This window comes from Puma concolor, chromosome D1 (assembly GCF_028749965.1).
Source record: "Puma concolor isolate L17-30 chromosome D1, mPumCon1.1.hap2, whole genome shotgun sequence".
Taxonomy (NCBI): domain Eukaryota; kingdom Metazoa; phylum Chordata; class Mammalia; order Carnivora; family Felidae; genus Puma; species Puma concolor.
The window spans coordinates 12447486-12470127 of NC_141676.1; the positions used below are offsets into that span (position 1 = coordinate 12447486).

General features: G+C 41.2%; 2 protein-coding genes across 2 annotated transcripts; both read left to right on the forward strand.

The window, feature by feature from the left end:
* Positions 1–7434: 7434 nt before the first annotated feature.
* On the forward strand, positions 7435–8394 carry LOC147576458 (olfactory receptor 10Q1-like). The gene has a single exon (XM_086679326.1). It carries the CDS (start codon positions 7435–7437, stop codon positions 8392–8394), a length of 960 nt encoding a protein of 319 aa, XP_086535452.1.
* An 11561-nt stretch (positions 8395–19955) lies between these two features.
* Positions 19956–20900, forward strand: OR10W1 (olfactory receptor family 10 subfamily W member 1). Its single transcript, XM_025929114.1, has one exon. It carries the CDS (start codon positions 19956–19958, stop codon positions 20898–20900), a length of 945 nt encoding a protein of 314 aa, XP_025784899.1.
* The last annotated feature ends 1742 nt before the right edge of the window (positions 20901–22642 follow it).

Sequence of the window (22642 nt, forward strand, 5' to 3'; positions counted from 1 at the left end):
AGCTGCAGAATGGTCTGGTTCTTTTCTCTTTGGAGCGTCCAGGAGATGTTGAAAATGCAGGACTTTAATGTCCTTCTCATCATCAGTACTAACATATAAATTTTAAAATGTCAAAGAATATGGAGATTAGTGCTATTCTTGCAACACGTGTACCCAAAACACATGTACACACTGCAAATCTTTTTAGTTCTCAAAGTTTTCCGTGAGTACTTCATAAAACTAACATTTCTAATGTTCTAGTGAGAGAGAGGCACATGTGCTTTGTGATAGCATGTGTGTATTTTCTTGACGGCTTCCCCGAGAGGGTGCTATTTGCTGAGAATGGGGCTAGAGGGTGAAAAGAAGAGGGAGGGTGAGACAGAGAAGATACTGAGCATGTGTGGATGTGAGGGAGTAATTGAGTCACATCCTGTCGGGAAAGGAGTTGCTCCTTGGCATTGTGTGAAAACCCTTCCATACAAGGGTTGATGAATCCATCAAGAATAATTTATTCCAACTCCAAATTCTACCATGCGTGTGAATGTCAGCACCGTTATGCAGGCAAACACTTCTAACTTGTTGATTGGGATAAACCTTACCGATCTGAGGTTAGGACATTTGGAACCCATTGAAGGTTATTTGCTACATGATAGTCAATGTTCCTCCTTACGGGCCGAGTGAAATTTCATCTGTAATCATTCATTTAACATCTGAGGAGAAAGTAATGAGAAAAATCTCCTTCCACAACTGTAACTACATAGAAATTCTACACCATGTATTTTAAAATACATACTTTTGGGGTGCCTGGGTGGCTCAGTAAGTTAAGCATCAGTGATTTCGACGCAGGTCAGGATCTCACGGTTCATGAGATCGAGCCCCACATCAGGCTTGCACTGACAATGTGGATCCTGCTTGGGATTCTCGCTCGCTCGCTCTTGCTCTCTCTCTGTACCTCCCCTGCTAGCGCTCTCTCTGTCTCTCAAAATAAATGAATAGACCTTAAAAAAAATAATAAAGTACATACTTTTGCTCTAAGATATGACTGGGACTTATAACCTGACCACGATAGGCTGAAAGTAGTCTGGCAACTTAGTTGGGTGAAGGCCAGAATAACGCGCCTGCTCGTGGCAAAGGCATTCACATACACAATAGCTAAGTCAAGCCACCCATTTGCTTCGGGCATCAGATTATAAACATAAGAACAAACATGATATCTCATTATAAATACAATGACCAAATAAGTTATTATCATGGAAATGTGTGGGAATGGGGCAGAGCTCAGCAGAGAGAAATATGCTATGATTGACAGGGGAAATGAGGAAGCTACGAACGATAGCGGGCTGCTGTTCTCCCATATGTTCTCTGTTCCTTGAGAGAGAAGCAGAAATTGTAGACTTTTGAGGTGAGAGGGGACCATAGACATCACCTGGTTCAACCATGCATAATATAGATGAGGAATTTCGAATATAAAAATCTTCAAAATTTGCCTGAGTTGACTTAGCATTTAAGTGGCAAAGCTCAGCCTAAAATTCACATTTCCAGTTGTCCGTGTGAGGATAATTTTAATGTAGTCTACTGCTTTGGGGAACCTGAGCTGGCACGAATGTTTCCCATAGATTGAATTTGCCAGAATACCCATCCTTATGTTCCTATGGGTTGGGTTTAGGTTCGAATGAGGACACCACCCTGCGGTCCCCGGACAACAGTTGTCTGTGACTACCAAGGTGCCCGTTAACTTTGTCACAGTTGATCAATGCAGGAAATTTCCTCCCAATATTTTTTAGTTTAATTTGGTTTAAGTAAGGCCACTGGGGAAATTCCTCCTCTTTGGGACCCATTATTTTAAGACATCCTATAGAGCACTGAATTATGTGGCTAAATCAGGCAAAATGGACTCTGAGTAAAGAGGAGAATGCAGAAAAGGAGTCTGGTCCTTCCATGAACTCTGGCTTAGAATAATTCCAAAGTATACCCACTTTCCTTATGTTCCTCTTTATCTTTCCCTATTCCAAGAATGGCTTTCTAAAACCTGAACACCAGTACACTCTTTGCCATGCACATCTAGATATTACAAAGACATCACCTACTGGTTACTTTTCATTTCCAGGGGATTATACACATCTGGATCCCATGTATTCATATTTCATTTCATTCTCAAAGAACAGAATACATAGGGTCAGGAAGCATTCTGAAAGAAGTGCCTTAATCATCTATAGACAGAAACAAAAAAATTTTTGCCTTTATGAATGTTCTTTGGTGGCTGACGGAATGAAGTGAATTGCAAGGAGGTAAGGAAACATCTTAAGAGACTTTACTTTTTAAAAACTAATGGTTATTTTTTTCCCTAATTGATCTTAACCTGCTGCATATAATACTTCAGGGCAAGGATAGGCAAACTAGGCTATAAACCAAATTCAGCCTCTTTTTGTGCAGCCCTTGAGCTAGGAGTATGTTTTGTACTTTAAGAGAAAAGAATAAAAAAGAGAGAGAGAGGAGATTGGGAAGGAGGGAGGCAGAAAGAGAGAGAGAAGAAGAGAAGGACAGGAAGGAGGGAAGGAAGGAATGAAGGAGGAAGGGAAGGAAAAAAGGAAGGAAGGAAGGAGGGAAGGGGCAAGGAGGGAGGGAGATACATAATACACAAGGACCCCATGTAGCCTACAATGCCTAAAATATTTTCTATCTTGTCCTTTATAGAAAAAGTTTGCTAATCCCTACTTTAGAGTACAGGGAGAAATTTCAAAGTACATGTAAGAAGGGTTAAATAAATCAAATAGCTTAGTGGTTTGGATGTAATTCTCCACACTCCCCAGATGAGGACAATGAGGCTTACTTAGATTGTGGTTTGTCCAAAATCACGTAACTCAGAAGTGGTGAAGCCAGGGCCCAAACTTAGGTCTTTCTTTTCCAGATCCAAAATGCTTGGGCTTAAATCACAACTCCACCATGGACCAGCTGTTGAATCTCAGACTATTTAATCTTTCTCAGTTCTTGATCTGTAAAATACGCATAAAATATGACCCAGCTCATGGTGTAGTTGCGAGGTGCGTCTGAATTAATACATGTGGAGAGTTTACCAGAGTGCCTTCACATTGTGACATGAGCCATTATTATTATGTTTGAATATGCTGCCAAGGCACCTAAAGGAGCTTTTGTGAAACGCCAGAGAAATAAATGTTGAAAAGTTAAATTTATAGTTACTTCTGCACATCAGGATTCTAAAAGCCTTTCAATGCTTATCTCCTCTGCAGGTCACAAAGAGACTATTTAGTTTTTCCCAAATGTGCTTGACTATGTATATATGTATCCATGTACCTATTTATCTATTCATTTATAAATGTATGTATGTATCTATCTATCCATCCATCCATCCATCCATCATCTTTCTATGTAGGAGGAGAGGTCTTTTATAGCTTTGATATTCTAGGAAGGTTACATAGGAAACTCTCACTTAGAAGAGTTTTTCCCAAATTCTGTTAAACATCGGGTCTCCCTTACATGATTAAAGACACACATCATTTTTCATATTTTTTAAAATGGTTTCCCCAGAGCTGAGACTAAGATTTCAGTAGGCGTCAGGTGCTCAATAAATGCTAGCTAGCTTTCTTGCTTGCTTGACGGTGCTTAGTCTGATGCAGGCACAGCAGTCTTGGAACTGAGACAGTTTTGCAGCAGTTCATACAAACAGCACCTTACCCAGAGGTGCAGAGAGAAGGAGAATCAGGAATTCTTCCTGGATAATTGCTTCCTGAGCAGAAACCTGTAGAAATTAGCTAGAAAGAAAGGAAGGAAAAGTCACCCAGGCTGACAGACTTCCAGCCATTTCAGGAGAGAAACAAGATAGTAGTCAAGGGATTAGAGAGGGTGAGCACTGGGAAGAGATAGGCCCCTCTTAAAAGCTAGACACACGAAGTGAAATAAGCCGGTCACAAAGAGACATACTGTAGGGTCCCACTTATATGAGGAAACCAGAGTAGTCAAAGTCACTGACACAGAGGGGGTGGTTCAGTAGTTAAGGGTCCGATTTGCTGAGGTCCTGTTCTCATGGTTCCTGAGTTTGAGCCCTGCATCAGGCTCTCTGCTGTCAGCACAGAGCCTGCTTAGGATTCTCCGTCCCCCACTCTCTCTGCCCCACCCCCTGCTCGTGAGCTTTCTCTCTCTCTCTCAAAAATAAATAAACATTAAGAAAAAAATCATAGTCACAGAGAGTAGAATTGCAGTTGCCAGGGGCTGGGAAGGAAGAGAGATGGGGAGTTGTTTAATGGTATAGAGTTTCACTCTTGCAAGATGAAAAGATTTCTGTCGATAATGGCATTGATAGTTGCACAAAAATCTGAATATACTTAACACCATTGAACTATACACTTAAAAGCGATTAAAATGGTAAATATTGTGTTATATAGATCTTACAATAGGAAATGTTTGGGAGGGGGAAGAGCTGGGCAACGCACAAGGCACTGTGTGTATATTTTTACTAACATGAACACGAACGCTGCAGATTGTCAGCTAAGGAAACTGAGCTTTGTAGGTTTACTTATTAAGTAAATTTTCAAGGCCAGAGAGCTGGTGTGTGGCAGAACCTGGATTCAAATGCAGGCAAAAGGACCTTAGAGCCTGTGTGTTTTCACACAGGAATAATTAACTCAAGAATTTCCTTCACAGTGGTCAGGGGACAATATGGTGGGGACAGTATGGAGTAGCAGGGCTTTTTCTCAGGCTTCTCTAATCATACTTTGTAGGAGACTGCCTCCCTCTCTACATGTATGGATTCAGAGATTGAATATTTGTATTCGACTCTCCAATGGAATTGTTCCAACAAATCTGTCTTTTCTGTGTAGGTCTTTGGGACGTCTTGTCAAAGTTACCAAGTAATTGATAACAGATTAAAAGAATGAAATCCAAGAACCAAAGAGTGTAGGGGAGACTCTACCTTCTCATAACTAGATCTTGCTGGCTCAGGATCTTAGTTTTGTCCTCACCTATATGATTTCTTTATGATTTCCTTTTTGATTCTGCTTTTTAAGAATATGCTTTCTGGCCATCCAAAAATAAATGTCAGCATATGATAATTTTTAAAAATTCATATCAAAATGAATATTGGTCCATTATTCCATACTGTAGTTATTTGAAAAATAGTTTGATTTAACATTTAGTGAATGTTTATAGGGACAGATGCCATATTAAGTGCTTTTAATTTATTTTCATTATATTGTCCAAGTGTCTTTATTGTCATTCCCATGTTATGGATTTTAAAAATTGAAGTATATGGATTTTATGTAAAGTGCCCATGATTCCTTTGAACCCAAGGAGTCTGATGGCAGAAAACATGCACTTAGCCAATCTGCTATGCTGCCATACCTTTATCATGAATTGGAGACTCACATATTTATGAGTATTTTCTGTCTTACTGAGCTCTCTATTCCTGCATGTATTTTTAATTGATTTAATTTTGATATACAACATGTTATTATTTAATGCTACAATTTAATAGTTAATGCAAGCCTCACCCTCACTCTTTTTTGAACATCCATTCTCACTTGGCTGTTCTTCCAAATAAACTTTAAAATCACATTATGAAATACATGCACACGCACACAAAAGTGTGCACATATACAAACTCAAATTATCTTGGGATCTGTATCAGACTCATACCAACTACATGCATTATTTTTAAGATACATAATATTGCTAAAATGTTGAGTTTTTCCATACAAAAAAGCTCTACTAGCTGCCTTAAATTTGTCTTATGATTACATTACAGTGTTTGACACTTTATATTTGTGAGGCTATTGGGATTAGAATGTTCTAAGTACTTATTGCTGGTACAGAGAAAAACTTTTGTGCTTTCTGTAAAGTAAAAGCTCTTTCATCCAATGCAATCAGAGCCAGAAATTGATCAGATCGTTGAAAAGGCAATTACGAAAAAAATTAAATTTATTATCATTTTTACATTATTTATTTATTTTTATTTTTGAGAGAGAGTACGAACAGGGGAGGGGCAGAGAGAGAAGGAGACACAGAATTCAAGGCAGGCTCTAGGCTCTGAGCTGTCAGCACAGAACCCAACTGGGAACTTGAACCCCGAGACCACGAGAACATGACCTGAGCCAAAGTTGGATGATCAACTGACTGAGCCACCCACACACCTGCGCAAAAAATCAATTTTTTTTTTTTAATTTTTTTTTTCAACGTTTATTTATTTTTGGGACAGAGAGAGACAGAGCACGAACGGGGGAGGGGCAGAGAGAGAGGGAGACACAGAATCGGAAACAGGCTCCAGGCTCTGAGCCATCAGCCCAGAGCCTGACGCGGGGCTCGAACTCACGGACCGCGAGATCGTGACCTGGCTGAAGTCGGACGCTTAACCGACTGCGCCACCCAGGCGCCCCAAAAAATCAATTTTAAAATGTATGCATTCCTTAAAATCTTTAACATATAATTGCATAAGCATATTTAAAACACATAACTGCACGTTTTTACCCCCATTTCTGTATCCATTTTGTTCTTTTTTTCTTTTGAATAATAGCTTCCTTCTTTAATTTTTCTCTTTAACTTTGGAAAAAGACGTATATGTTTATATTATGTAGATTTGGAAAAATACATTCTCTTTGTGTTTAATATTAAAGTGATCAATATTAAATATTGAAGAATTGGGCACCTGGGTGGCTCAGTCAGTTAAGCACCCAACTCTTGATTTCCACTCAGGTCATGGTCTCAAGGTTCGTGAGATCGAGCCTTGCGTCAGGCTCTGTGCTGACAGCACAGAACCTGCTTGGGCTTCTCTCTCTCCCGTTCTCTCTGCCCCTCCCTCCCCCTCCCTCTCTCAAAATAAATAAAAAACATTTTATGAATAAATAAATAAATAAATATTAAAGAATGTATAAAGAATAAACTTTTCTCTAACCACCCACATCTCAATAAAGTTTATACTTTAATCATATAAAGTCTATATATGTCACTCTTTACACAGTGTGAGAAAATTAACAGTTTCCCTCTCTCTCCTTTCTCCTATCCATTTTTCATATTTTTCATATCAGTTGAGAGGTTTTAGGTCTGGAGTACTCTTAAAAATTATTTTTCATAATAAACTTCTTAAGAATTATATTGGTCATTGAAGAGGGCATCTTTTGGGATGAGCACTGGGTGTTGTATGGAAACCAATTTGACAATAAATTTCATATATTAAAAAAAATTATATTGGAAACTTCCGTTCTTTATAAAACAATACTTGGAATAATTATTTAGACATAGCAGGGTTTTACTGTTTTACTTCTCACGACATTTATATCACACAACACCCAACACTTCGCTTTCGTTTGGTTTTTTTTAACAAACTAGATGATTTGAGGAATTGAGTTATTTTTTTTCTGCACGAAACGTGCCTTTATTCTAACTCGGACAATAAAACAACTCAGCGAAGAAAGATCCGGCCCTTTCTGTCTCTCTCTTGCAGGGGACATGTTTGCCAGGAGCCCCGTCCTCAACCAATCCGGCCCCACCGAGTTCGTGTTCCGCGCGTTCACCACCGTCCCCGAATTCCAGGCCCTTCTCTTCCTCCTCTTCCTCCTGCTCTACTTGATGATCCTTTGTGGCAACGCGGCCATCGTCTGGGCGGTGCGCACGCACAGCTCGCTGCACACCCCCATGTACTTCTTCCTGTGCAACCTGTCTTTCGTAGAGATCAGCTACACCACAGTGGTGGTGCCTCTGATGCTTGCCAACCTTTGGGGCGCCCAGAAACCCATTCCGCTGGCTGGCTGTGGGGCCCAAATGTTCTTTTTTCTCACGCTTGGCGGCGCTGACTGCTTCCTCTTGGCAATCATGGCATACGATCGCTACGTGGCCATCTGCCACCCGCTGCGCTACACCCTCATCATGACCCAGAAGCTGTGCGTCCGGATGGTGCTGTGCGCCCTGGGCCTGGCCCTCCTCCTCTCCCTGCAGCTCGCCTGCTTGATCTTCACCTTGCCCTTCTGCGGGCACCGCCGGGAAATCAACCACTTCCTGTGCGACGTGCCTCCCGTCCTGCGGCTGGCCTGCGCCGACATCCGCGTGCACCAGGCGGTGCTCTACGTGGTGGGCATCCTGGTGCTGACCGTCCCCTTCCTGCTTATCTGTGTGTCCTATGTGTTCATTGCCTCCGCCATCCTGCGCATCCGCTCCGCCGAGGGCCGCCGCCGGGCCTTCTCCACCTGCTCGTCGCACCTCACCGTGGTCTTGCTGCAGTATGGCTTCTGTGCCTTGGTCTACCTGCGTCCCCAATCGAGCTCGTCGGTGGATGAGGACCGCCAGTTTGCCCTAGTCTACACCTTCATCACCCCCCTACTCAACCCGCTGATTTACACCCTTAGGAACAAGGATGTCAAAGGTGCCCTGAAAAAGGCCATCAGTAGCAAAGGAACAGGTGAAGCTCTCTGAAGTTTCAGGGGGACTTGAAACAGGTCCCTGAGCATAGGACAACAGTGAAACCCTTACCACAAATGCCAGATTTATATTTATTTCTCCAAAGTTTGGATTTTCATTTCTTCTGTCCCTAACATGCTTGTTTGCTACAGTTCACTTTCATGTTTTTAAAGTTCTCTGAACCTTTAAAACTGAAAATTGACAAGATTTCTGTAGGCTATTATTCACTTAGCCACGGATTAAAAGTCTATATTTATTCTGAAGCAATGTTATTATCTTTGAAGCTTCCTCTTGAGAAGCAATGGTATTAGCTGATTGCTTGGAAAATGTTCATAAGGATATCTCACCTAAAATGCCTTATTCTTGTTTTGTGTTTAGAGTATGACAGAGTTGCCTGGGTGGCTCAGTCGGTGAAGTGACCTGCTCTTGATTTCGGCTCAGGTCATGATCTCACGGTTCATGGGTTTGAGCCTCGCATTGGGCTGTGAACTGACAGAGTGGAGCCTTCTTGGGATTCTCTCTCTCCCTGTCTCTCTCTGCCCCTCCCCTGCTCACACTCTCTATTTCTCTCAAATAAATAAATAAGCTTAAAAAAAACCTTTAAAGTATGACAAATAATAACCTGGTTAATGCACCTATTTCCTTCATTAAGCCTCTTTTGTACATTACAAGGTCCTGTGGTTGGGTCTAACCTATGCTCCCACATTCAATCCAGGAATGTACAAGTAAGTTAGGAAAGGTGGTGCAGAATCAGTTTGCTCTGAGAGTTAACATGTGTTGAGAATAACTTATGCCAACATAAGACCCCCTAAGTTCTGGGAAAGCAAGAGTGGGTCATCAAGTATCATGGTCAAACTCTCCAGCGGTCATCCTCTGTATTGGTCAACATTCTCCAGAGAAACAGAACAAACAGGATAGAGAAAGAGGTGTTTGCAAGCAATTGGCTCATACAGTTGTGAAGTTTGGCAAATCCAAAATGTTCGGCCGAGGCCAACAGGCTGAAAGTTCCAGCAGGCATCAGTTGCCATCTTGAGTTTGAAAGCAATGGAAAAAGAATCCCTTCCTTTTCTGGCTGTCTCAGCCTTTTCTCTCAAGACCTTTAAGAGATTAGATGAGGTCCATCCACATTATGGAGGGTAAGCTGCTCTACACAAAGTCTACTTATTTACATGTTCAGCACATCTGAAAAACACCTTCATGGCAGCATCTTGACTGGTGTTTGACTAAACAACCGAGTACCATAGCCTAGCCATTTGACTCATAAAAGTAATCATCACTATCCACCCCCTGTCCACTTGGCGTTCATACTCATCTCCTTAGACCATACTTGACCTCCAAATAAAGACAATAACAGCCACATTTCTACCCAACCTGATAAAAATTATCGTGTCTATAACCAAAAATGTACTTTTCCCCCCCAAGAGAATGCAAAGTCTTTGGGTGATGTTCACCCTTGTCCTTTATACTCTGTAACTTAAATACTATGATGTAAAGTTAATACATTTTATGTTATGTTTTAATGGGATAAGAGAGGGAAGAAAATACACATATACATACACACAAACATATTCCTTAAAAAAAAAATAAAGAAGAAACACACCTAACAATTGCAGTCTTCATTTCTGCAAATGGTTATGTGCTCAAAACTGATGTTTATAAATCCCTTCTTTCAATACCCATTCCGTAGTCCCTTTCTCCTTAGAAAGTATCCCAGCTTGCCATGGTTCTTTATGTAGTGGAGTGACTCAAACTTTCCTTCCCAAAAGGTCTGGGACTTTTACAGTCTTCCTTGAATTGAATTGTTGTAGTGGCCCATCCATTTTAACCACAGGGCGTAGTAGTACTAAGACATGCCCTAAAGGATCTCCTGTTTGAAAGACACTCTTCAGTACCTCTATTATGAAGCAACAGTCCAATTTCCCCTTCGTAATCAGGATGTTACCCCAGTCAGTACAGTAATACCTTGTTTACCTGTTGATTCAGGGTCATGAATAGCCCAAAGTGGCCAGGTGACAGTCTTAACTTCCAGTTCAATAGAATCATTGTTGTGTTTCATGGTGGAATCATTCCTCCCATTGGTACAGAGACCTCTTCACCAGCAAAGCATAATGTCATGGGGACAGAAAAGAATAATTTTGCTGGTGGATGACCAGAATCCATTCCCATTTCCACCCACTGATTTGCAAGTCCTGGCTATGGGAGAAATAATACTATATTTCTGGCTATGGGAGGTATGAGTCTTGGCTACGGGAGAAATAATACTATATGCTGATTTAGAGCACATAAAGCCTCCTGGAGAAACTTGCCTCAGCCCTGAAAGGTACTGTCAGCCAGCTGGTGCTGTAATTATCTTCAAAAGGTCATTCACTACTCTACCGAGCCAGATGCTTCAGGATGGTGGGAAACACGGTAAGACCAGTGAGTTCCATGAACATGGGCCCATTATCACTTCATTTACTAGAAAGTGATTTCCTTGAGCAAAAAACTATGCCGCATGAAATGCCGTGACTGTAAATAAAGAATTCTGTAAGTATGTAGTTTTGGCAGAAGCATTGTATGCAGAGAAGCCAAATCTTCCTGAAAGTAAGCATCCCAAACTGGGGGGGAAATACAGGATGGGTTTAGGGACCCACTGGACCCACTGTGAGATGAACCTGAGCTAAAAAGTCCTTTGATCCCCTGGTCTCCATAAGCACCTACTCTGACTAGGGACTACGGTGACTTCTGGGTGTCCTGGAATTAGTGTCAGTTCATGGCCATTGTATAGTAGACCTGAAAATTCTGATTATTTCCTTTCCCCCAATGTAGTCATGTTGCTGAAAGTGTTTAGGTCCCTTTCGGGAAGACTGAGCAAAAGATTAACAGCATACATACATTTTTGGAAGCATAGTAGGGTCCTTCCCCATGAAGACACAGCCTCCCCCTTCAGTCAAGGGGTTCTAGGTCTGCAAACTAGCTCAAGTCTGGGAATTGACTCTCTGTTTTATGATTCAAGTAACACTTTTGTTCACTTGATCCGGAACTCTTCCACTCATACATATCAAGTAAGAATGTAGTAGACTTCTCATCCTTTCACTTCTGGGAGCACTGTGATCAACTAGCCAAGGCCGTAAGTCTCTGTGAAGTAGACTATTCTGATTACTGCTTCGACTCTGTGCAGTGTAATAACCACACCCACCCTACCTTTGACAAGTAAGTACCGTCACTTGGCCTTGGCCACCCTGGGGTCCAAGTATTTCCATTGCATTTAGGTTTCCCAATTTAGAGGCAGCAGATCTCACTGAAATTTCTGACAGGGAGAAAAGCAATCACACAGCCTTCAAAAATGTTGGGGGCTCCCCTTATAAATTTGTTTCCCACAATCATGGGGAAAGTTGTGTCTTCTGGACTTTCTTGGGATAAGTAAGCGGGTCTTAAGTGACAAATCCACTCTAACTTCTAATCTCCTGAAGCTTTTCAATTGTTTTCTCTACAGTAGACCAAAGCAGGACGCGTATTTCAACTTATTTTGGTGTAGCCCCCCACTGGCCCATGTTTCAACCAAACAATCAAATCATTAAGAGCCCTAACACCCCAAGCTGCAAAGTTAATTGAGAATCTATGCTTTGTGGACCCATGTCGATAAATTCAGCCTGATCCAACTTTGTGTTCCTCCCATCATTAACCCATAGATTTAATATCCATTTCTACGCACATTCCCCAGAATTTTGTTTGTTATAAATTAGAAAAAATCATGTATTTCTTTTACAATGTAATGCACCTCTTCATATGATAGACTTTGTAGGGGCGCCTGGGTGGCTCAGTCGGTTAAGCGTCCAACTTCGGCTCAGGTCATGATCTTGTGGTTTGTGAGATCAAGCCCTGCGTCGGGCTCTGTGCTGATAGCTCAGAGCCCGGAGCCTGCTTCAGTTCTGTGTCTCCTTCTCTCTCTGCCCCTCCCCGACTTGTGCTCTGTCTCTCTCTGTCTATCAAAAATAAATAAGTGTAAAAAAAATTTTTTTAAATGATAGACTTTGTACCCCATCTTTCAGGGCCTGCTGGGACTTGAGCCTAGTTATAGGTCAAGAAGCAAAGGGGGGTGATGGGAGTGGATCCTATGGAGAACCAGCAGTGTTTCACAAGGCAAATCGCTCAGGGGAGGCCATTATAGGTAAGGCAGGATTAATCTCCTCAGTGGGAGTGGTATGCCTTGTTCTACTGCCAAAGAAGACTCATCAGAATTTAGGGGTTCTATGCCCCCAGAATCATCAGGAATTATCCTGTATATCCTCATTCCAATTTTCAGGATCCCATTCCTTCCCAGCTAATGTCTTCAAACATCAGGAGGAAACCTTGAGAGGCCAAGAATCCAACTTACATTGTAAATCAGCCACTCACAGAATGAGATTCTGGGTCTGTTTTTCAGCAACCTCAGCTCACAACTACAGAATACACTGGTCTCTTTCAGGCAGGCATGGAAGTTTTCAGGTCATTTATGAAATAGTAGAGCTGAGACTTTGAGTCACCAGGCTCAACCTTTTCTTTCCCACTTACTCTAGTGCATTTAGAAGCAAACAGCCAATCTCATTATAGTCATCACTTGGACAAAAATATCTGAAGGTATCATGTGCATGGTCACCCAAAACCTGGCTTCCGTAAGTACTGACTTAGCTGTACCCAGTGGTGATATTTTGCATATCTCTGTTGCTGCATCACACTGTAGACTCAGTGTTCCCTTTACAACTTGAAGTGGAGTCTTCAGTGCCTTTAACTCTTATCAGATCAGTGAGCCAATTCCACAAACCCCAGAACCAATTCTGAAAACTCATCCTTAATATTCTGTTCCTCTAGAACCACTCTTGGGATAAAAAACTGTATTAATCAGGGTTCTCCAGGGAGCAGAACCAATAGGTTGCATGGAGGGGTGGGCGGGAGGAAAAGCTTGTTTTATGGAATTGGCTCATGCAGTTGTGGGTCTAGTGAGTTCAAACTCTGCAGGGTAGGCCAGCAGGCTGAAGACCAAGGGAAGAGTTGATGTCTCAGCTTGAATGTGAAGGCAGTCTAGAAGCAGAATCCCTCTTATTCAGGGCACCTCAGTCTTCTTTCCTCTTAAAGCTTTCAACTGATTAGATGTGACCCACCCACATAACAGATAATAGTCTGCTTTACTCAAATCCTACTCATTAAATTGTTAACTCACCTAAAAATATCTTCACAACATCTAGACTGGTGTTTGACCAAATATTTAGGGACTCTGGCCTAGCCGAGATAATACATTAAAATGACCACAACAGCCTAGGAAATGACAAAGAAAGGCTCTGATGCAACTTCTAATCTCAGTGGTATTATTTACATTTCTATATTAGAAAAATGTGAGGAAATCCTTTTAACAACATTTTATTCACTAGAAACTCATCATACAAAGTATTACTTCAAAATATGCAATCATTTAGTTCTTAGAAATATATTCAATCTCAAAAAATTCTCACTCTGATTAGTTTTCATCTTTAGAAAAAGATTAAATCCTTGGCCTAAGGAGTTATTGAAAGCAGTGTGCTGATCTTTTAAAAATAGATATTTATTCTCTACTCACTTCCCTTGGGATCCTGAAGAGCCACCTGGTTTTAATGTTCAATAGTCAGCGGACATTATTAGATGAAATCAGAAGAACCAAGTTAGTCCCGTTTTTGCCACTGACTTTTTGGACGCTATACAAATCAGGCCACTTCTCCACGTCTCATTTTCTCAATGAAGGTCTCTGAATGATAGGATTTCCAATATCCATATGCCTGGATATGCTTAAATTTCAATATTTTTTTATTTTAGCCATGTTGCGTTTTTTTTTTTTTTCCCAGCTTTGAGTTCTTTACTACCTTCAACTGTATTTCCCTCTGTTTGAATTTTTTTTTTTAATCCCATATTTCATGGATTGCTTCTTCTCATCATTCATGTTTTAGGTCAAACATCACCTCCTTAAAGAAGAGTCTTCTGATCATCCTCTTCCAGCTGATGGAAGCTGTTCAACCTGTTAGATTTTCGTCATGGGGTTCATCAATATCTGATACTAACTGACTTATTTACCATGTGTATTGTCTGTTTCACTAGCGACAGCATAAGCCCGTGACAGCAGGAAGCTTGTTTGTCTTATCCATCTTGGTGCCCAGACTTAGACCAGTGATGGGCAGATCATATTAAATAAATATTTGTTTAATTAGTCAACCAATGATGAACCAAACTTTAAATGAGTGAACCCTAAGTCTGTGTTATTATCGGGTATCAAAAAGAACATATCAAAAGTATGTTCCACTGTGAAAGAACTAGGAGATCAATGGAGATGAGGGAGAGAAAGGCAATAAGGGGAAAGATATTAAAAATTAGCAAGTTTAATATGGCAAAGTAATATCTGAGCAGGGACATGATCAAACCTACAAGCCTGTATGGTACACTGAGTGAAAATGTATGGTTTCTTCAAATTCTGGAAGACCACAGTAAGGGAATTATTTAAGAAGTGACAGAGGAGGGGTGCCTAGGTGGCTCAGTTAGTTAAGTGTCCGACTTCGGCTCAGGTCATGATCTCGCTGTCCGTGAGTTTGAGCCCCGCATCAAGCTCTGTGCTGACAGCTCGGAGCCTGAAGCCTGCTTCAGATTCTGTGTCTCCCTCTCTCTCTGTCCCTCCCTTGTTCATGCTCTGTCTCTCTCTCTCACAAAAATAAACAAACATTAAAAAAAGATATCATTAATAAGTGACAGAGGAAAGTTAAATGTCTGTCTAGTATTTCCCCTCAATTCATTCCTTTATATATAACCAAGGTTACCAGGTCCCCCTTTTTCATAGAAAATATAATTTTTTTAACATTTATTCATTTTTGAGAGAGACAGAGAGACAGAGTGTGAGTGGGGGATGGAAAGAGAGAGGGAGACATAGAATCTGAAGCAGGCTCCAGGAGCTGAGCTGTCAGCACAGAGCCCCATGTGGGGATCGAACCCTTGAACCATGAGGTCATGACCTGAGCTGAAGTCAGACGCTTAACCGACTGAGCCACCCAGACACCCCTAAAATACAAAATATGGTCTCAGTTCCCCAGGGCAATAATAACTTGGGACTTGGGCTGACCCAGCTATGACAATCTGGTGGGAGTCAACTACTTGAAAGAGGAAGCACAAATGACCTTGATTAGGGACTGTCTTATTTCTCAGGAAATTACATGGGACGCTGAGAGTGTTGATAAATGGTTTAATACTGGTCTTCACTTTGACAAGCTCACTGCAGATCTTCCATTGATGGGAGCTCCCAAGTGCAGGGACAGTTTTGGCTTCGGCTCATTATCTGGTCACAGGAGAGATCAACAGTCATCAAACCACCTCCTGGGAGAGACAGAATTTATGGACTAAGGCCCTACAGAGCAGAGCAATTTATTCCTTCCACAAATTTCCTTGGGAAGGTTACTAAAGCTTCCATCCCACGGGGCCAACTTTCTGGCCTCATGGTCCTCTCTCCACCAGAGCAAACAGCCCTCACCTGCTGTCTTCCATCTCTTACGACTAGACCTGAGGAGACCGGCTCGGTACACCCCTCCTCCTTCTCATGATAAAGGTAAGAAGAAGTCTTTTTCTGTCTCCTTCTAGATTTACAACATACCAGGTACCCACTGACACCAGGCTAGAAAAGCAAGTAACGGCTCTACAAGTAGAGACTCCAGGATTTTAGAGCTCATTCAGCCCACGGCTTATCGTGTTCCTCTAAATTCACTTGGAAGGCCTATTCTTCTGATTAAAATGGTAATAACTAATCTTAGACTAAAAAATATTGAAGGGATGGCTAATGTAAGTTTGGAGAAGGTTTAAGGAATTAATAAAAGTCCTTTTCTTGTAAGGTACCTCATTTAATCCTCTGCTATGAAGCAGGTATTATTAATATCCTTTTAACAGATCCGAAGAAAGGAGAGAAGAATTAACATTTATTATGCAACTTAATAGGTTTCACGCATCAAACCAAGGGTTCTAAATACTTTATCCCATTTAATTCCATCACAACACCATTAGGTGAGTATTATTATTTATGTTTTCGGAACATGAGGAGACAGACATTAATGTGAGTTGATCTGCCCCAGTGACATCGCTATTAATAATAGCTTGAGATTCTGCCTGGGGTATGATATCACCAAATCTGCTAACCCCCTTGTTTTGCACAATGCTAACTCCACAATTTGAGAGCCACTGCCGTCTGGACATCTTGTATTTCCAGAATGCACACGGGCAAGGTTTCTCAGACACTCTTGCCACATGGGGCTGGCCTGGCTGGAGAGGTAAGAAGGAAGATGTAGATATGATGTGGGTTGTGACTTGCAGCCACCGAGATAGGTGTGGATTCACGAACAGATGCCAGCCTGGGCAGATTTCTGGGTACGATGCTGGAGTGCTGTCTCTACTCTTGCCTCTGTCCTATGCCACATGTTTAGTAACAACTTGGAAAAACAAGTTGATGACATGCGGTTACAATAAGTTTCACTCTCTTTGAACATTAAATCTACTTTTTCATCTGTCCGGAATATGGACCCCATTATTCTGCCTGTCGTTCTTCTCCTGATTAATTCTATTTTTCAGATTTAAGCTTGAATATTACTCCTCTAGGAAGCCTTTCCGAATCCCCTAATCACAAACTATGTCAGAGACATATGTTGTTTAATCTTATGACACACTTCTTTATAGCATTGAATCAGACTTTTATGTACATAAATTTTTATGGCATACATAAAAAATATATTTAATATATTTATATTATATTATTATATATTATATTAATTATATTATATAACATATAATTATAGTTATATAATATAATTAATTAATTACATTAATTAATATCTATTAAATACATAATATATTTAATATAAATATAAGTATAAACATGATGAACATGTTTTGCTTCTCTGAAAATGAAAAAATAATGTTTAGGGTTTTAGCATCCTGGGAGCTACCTCAGTCCATGTCTGAGGAGACTATCAAAACGATGAAACACAAACAACTGGATGAATCTAATTTTGGTTAGTCTGAAGCAATAGACTGCCAATGGACAGATACTGATACCCAGATCTCTTGACCATCCTTGTGACCATCCTTGTGATCTGTCCCATGCAGTATACTTCTAAGTAAGTTATTTAAAATTATAACATTTCCAGGGAGCCTGGGTGGCTCCATCGGTTGAGCATCTGACTCTTGATTTCGGCTCAGGTCATGATCCCAGTGTCATGGGATTGAGCCCTGTGTCAGGCTCCAGGCTGAGTGTGAAGACTGCTTAAGATTCTCTCTCTCTCTCTCTCTCTCTCTCTCTCTCTCTCTCTCTCCCCCTCTGCCCCTCCTCCGCTCATGCTTCCTCTCTCTCAAACACAAAACAGAACGCAACAACAAAAATGAAAGCATTTCCAGAGCTGAAACTGAGACGTAACAAAACTATGTCGTTCAAGGAATACCAAAAGGAAAATGGGAGAAAATTTAGGGCTGCATGATAAAAGCTCTTAGTTCCAGAAGTGTTTCATGAAACAATGGCCCCATGCCATAGAACAGAATGGAATGTAGAGGTTACTGAGGCAGGTTTCAGCCATTACAAGAAAAGAATTTTAGGGAATTATGCTATCCAACAACAAAGCAACCAAATTAGGAAGTAATGACATTCCCCAGGCTTTGAAGTGGACCCGATGTTCAGGTATTGTATGGAAAATTCAAGCATCTGACAGAGGACTGAACTAGGTAATTTCTGAAGTCCTCTCCAGCACTAAAAATTAATGACCTATAGATAACTTTTTTATAAATATTTTATTATAGATCTTGGAGAGCACTATTAAAATGACAGAAGTGTGGCTATCATAAAATTCTCTAAAGTCATCATTATCACACAGGTTCCAAAGCCCTCTATCAAATATAAGTGGGAAACTAGCCCTCAATGTGTTTGTTATAGCCTTCAACTTGTTATGCTCCCTAGTGACAGGGTATTTTCCACAGTGCAGCCCTAATGTTGGTTACCAAGTTGTTTTCCGTGCGGGCTCTTAAACGGATGATTTGATCATGAAATCACCTTAAAAGTGAAAGAGAAAGTGAAAAAAAAAAAGTATAAATGACATACTTTTCATAGTATATTTATCCATACAACATGTATTTATCAAGTGCCTATAATTTGTACATTAGGCTTGGTGATATGGGAGATGAAAATGTAAATAAGGACAGATGTCTGCCCTTGAACTTATGGATAATAATGATGGTTATCTGTCATCGAGCTGCTCTTGTGATGAACTATGCATTGTGGTAGATACTTTACATAATGAACTCTTTTAATCCAAACAAAAACCCTCAGAACTAAGTATAATTATTATCCCCATTTGTCAAGTAAAGAAACTAAGACTCAGAGAAATTATATATCGCCCAGCATCACAGAGACAGGACGTGAGATTTTTCAAACCACATCATTTAATTCAAAACTGATTTCACACGGATGCACTGCCCCTACTCCTCATATTTTAATAAAATATTGAATAGGACAGGTAATATTAGAAATCATTCAGAGCATGACCAAAGTTCAGAAGAAGAAAAGAGAATTGATAGGAACTGGATACTACTCATCAGCTGTTGGAGAAACAACAGAGTCATTTGTGCCCCGGGTGCTCTGAATATCTGTGACAGTCTAGTCACATTTCTCCCTATGCTTGTGACACGGAGCTGGGTCTATGTGGACAATTTGTACTAGTGTGGTGCTTCTGGCTTAAGATTTTTCTTCAAAGCTCATCATAAATAATTAATGTTGAAAATGGGAAGGTTGAGGAGCACCTGGGTGGCTTAGTCGGTTGAGTGTCCGACTCTTGATTTCGACTCAGGTCAAGATCTCACGGTTCATGGAATGGAGCCCCATATTGGGCTTTGTGCTGATGGCACGGAGCATGCTTGGGAGGAGCCCTATGATAAATTTCCCTGTTTTCTTCAAGTCCTACACTTCTCTTGATTGGGTATGAATTGAGAAACCAGGAGCGGGAGGCTCATCCCTGACCCTGTCCATCTCAGACCTGTGTGAGCTCTCCATGAGCATTGTTTACTTTCTTCAATTTCCATCTTATGATTGGATTTTCAGTGTTACATCCATATATTCCTGAGTCAATCCCTCAGGAGGCACTGGGTGTAAATAAATATGTGAATGAATGAGTGAATGAATGAATAGCTTCCCGCCCTCATCTTAATGACTGACCCCTGCTTTCAAGAATTCCTTGACACTTTCTTATGAATTTACTGAAAGAATTAATCTGCATTCCCCTTTTCCTAAAAATTGTTGAGAATGCCACAAACTTCCTCTGCCTCTTTTTCTTAAAAAAAAAAAATCTTATACAATTCAGGCCAACTCTTGGCACTTAGAAATTAAGTTATAGAGCTGTAGATATTTATGTGAAGAGACTTGGTAAAAGAAGAGGGAAAGAGAGAATTAGTCTCAATTCGAAGTTTCTAACTCCAGACCTGATCAGATTAGAACATGGCTCAGAGTGTGAACTAAATATATCATTGGTCTTATTTTCCCTCCTGCTTTGTAACTCTCAGCAGAGATCCTCTCTCTTAGCTCAATGACCTGGGGAAATCACTCACTGTTGATGGAATTTGTGTTCCTGGCCTATCCATCTCCCCCAGAGCTCCGGGTCTTGTTTTTCCTTGGAGTCAGCCTGGTTTATATCTTGATCATCGGTGGGAATGTCTTCATTGTGGTGGCCATCCATACAGAAGCACGCCTGCACACAGCCATGTACTACTTCCTGGGCAGCCTCTCGGGAATAGAACTATGCTACACTGCTGTGGTGGTGCCCCACATCCTGACCAACATCCTCCAGTCAGAGAAGACCATCACCCTCCTGGGCTGTGCCACTCAGATGATCTTCTTCATTGGGCTTGGTAGCGCTGACTGCTTCCTCTTGGCTGCCATGGCCTATGACCGGTATGTTGCTATTTGCTCCCCCTTGCAGTACCCGCTCACTGTGACTTTAACTCTCTGTGTCCACTTGGTCGTGGCCTCTGTGGTCATTGGCTTGTTCCTGTCCACACAACTGGTGGCCTTCATCTTCTCGCTGCCATTCTGCCGGGCGCGGACTATCGAGCACTTCTTTTGCGATGTGCCACCGGTGATGCGTCTTGTTTGCACCAACAGCCACATCCATGAGCGGGCAGTGCTGGTGGAGGCGACATTGGCCATTGCCATGCCTTTCTTCTTCATCGCCACCTCCTACGCCTTCATTGTGGCTGCTGTGCTCAAGATCCACTCGGCAGCTGGCCGCCACCGGGCCTTCTCCACCTGCTCCTCACACCTCTCTGTGGTCCTGCTGCAGTATGGCTGTTGTGCCTTCATGTACCTGCGCCCCAACTCCAGCTACTACCCCAAGCAAGATCAGTTCATTTCACTGGTGTACACATTGGGAACCCCACTGCTCAACCCACTTATCTACACCCTGAGGAACCGTGAAATGAAGGGGACCCTGGGGAGAGTTCTTGCCAGGAATTGCCTCTCCCAGAACAACTAGGGGAGGGTACAACCTTCAGGCAAGGATTTGGTTCCAGCTCATGCCAATCTCCATGCAACTGGAATTTCTCCTAGTTAATAAGTCATCTTTAAAAAATGATATAAATTATCTGGATATTATTTAGCTATGTGTGCCAGAGACCTCTAAAATTTGTCTACTATTTTACTCACTAATTCTCTTCTAGAAAGGAAATTAACAAATGTGCATAACAACAGAAAGTGACAAGTATAATACTGCCTCTCAGTTATCGGCTGGAAAGAGAGGGCTCATTCAATAGATTTTAACTGAAAAAATAATAATAATAAAAAGATTACATATCGAAGTAAAGGAACCAATAAGAGTGGCAACACACACCAGTCTAGCAATAGAAAGAAGCCACGATCGCCCCTGGACCTCACAGACAGAAGGTGGTACAGTATTATCAGAGACCAGTAAAAGCTAGATTCATTGAGAGAAAACACTTGGTAGAAACTGTACCTTCAGGGCTTTAGGGGGGGAAAGGCAACAACTGACAGGACTCCAGCCACGCAAGGAGAGAGCAGGGAGATAAATAGCCCCGCCTCTCTCTGCTTGCACCCTCCCAACCCAACCCTTGCCCTGTCTCCCATTGGCCAAACCCAACTGGAAGCAAGAGGGCAGTGTAGACTGAATGATTCGGTTCTCAGAAACTAGACTTGTAGAGCAAGACAGGGCAGAAAAGGATCCTGAGAGTTAGGGACAAACAGAGAACAATCAGAAAAGGATTGTTTATTATATAGTATTTTATGGAGAAATGAAAATATGTTAACGGCCCAATTTCCCCTTAATAAAGTATTGGCTAGACAATTATTGTATGAAAGAATATTGTTTATACCCTCTACCTCACAATGCACGTCCTCCAAATAAGCTTTATTTTCTGGGAAAAGTAACAGTAGCTTCCATGCTCATTTGCCTTAGTGAATTCCTGTCTTCCTTCCAGTTATATTCTGATAATACTTTGTTATCTTTTCACCTGTCTGGGACTTTTAAGAAGACGATTTTTGTGTCTTTTTAAATATTCTCGATAGCCCCTAGAATTTTAGGTAGTAATTAACTTCTTAGTGACACGTTCATTTATCAGTGGCATTCTACAGTCAATAATCCCTAATTAGTTACATAATTAAAGAAGTGGTTATCTGGAAGTTTACCGAGAGGCAATGAAGAAGATTTGTGGCACAGCACAGGCCCCGGAGCCACGATACCTGGGTTTGCCTCTTTCTACATGTGTGACAAGGAAAGAATCACTTAAGGCCTCTGTGCTTTGATTTTATTTTTAATCAAATGGAGATTACAATAAACGTAGCTGAAAGAATCATTTAAGGATTAAATGAATTCCGGCAGGTTTTACAATAAGCCCTATAAGCATGATATCAACCATTGTTGTATTATTATTGCTCCTATCATTATCATCGTTATTTGGGGGTCCCAGAAGGAAAATAAAGGAAGAGAACTGGAGGGGCTATTTTCCCAAGAGACGTTATGAGAGGTTCTTCCAGCAACTTCTCCACACTTCCTTCCTTGGGGTGTTCTGCTGACTCATCAAATAGATTCAAGCTTGAGGGGATCAGCAGCAACAATGAAAGGGTAAATTTACCTGAGAGAATTCCTTCTTTTTGAGATTCAGCCATTTAAGATCTGTAGAGGTGAGAGAAGTGTGTTTAGTTTATAGTATTTGTTAGTAGTAATGAGTGTAATGATTTTAAAGGAAACCTTTCCCATTCTAC

Bases quoted from the DNA above. Each gene is read 5' to 3' on its own strand.
- LOC147576458 (XM_086679326.1), top strand. From the start codon at position 7,435: ATGTTTGCCAGGAGCCCCGTCCTCAACCAATCCGGCCCCACCGAGTTC.
- OR10W1 (XM_025929114.1), top strand. From the start codon at position 19,956: ATGACCTGGGGAAATCACTCACTGTTGATGGAATTTGTGTTCCTGGCC.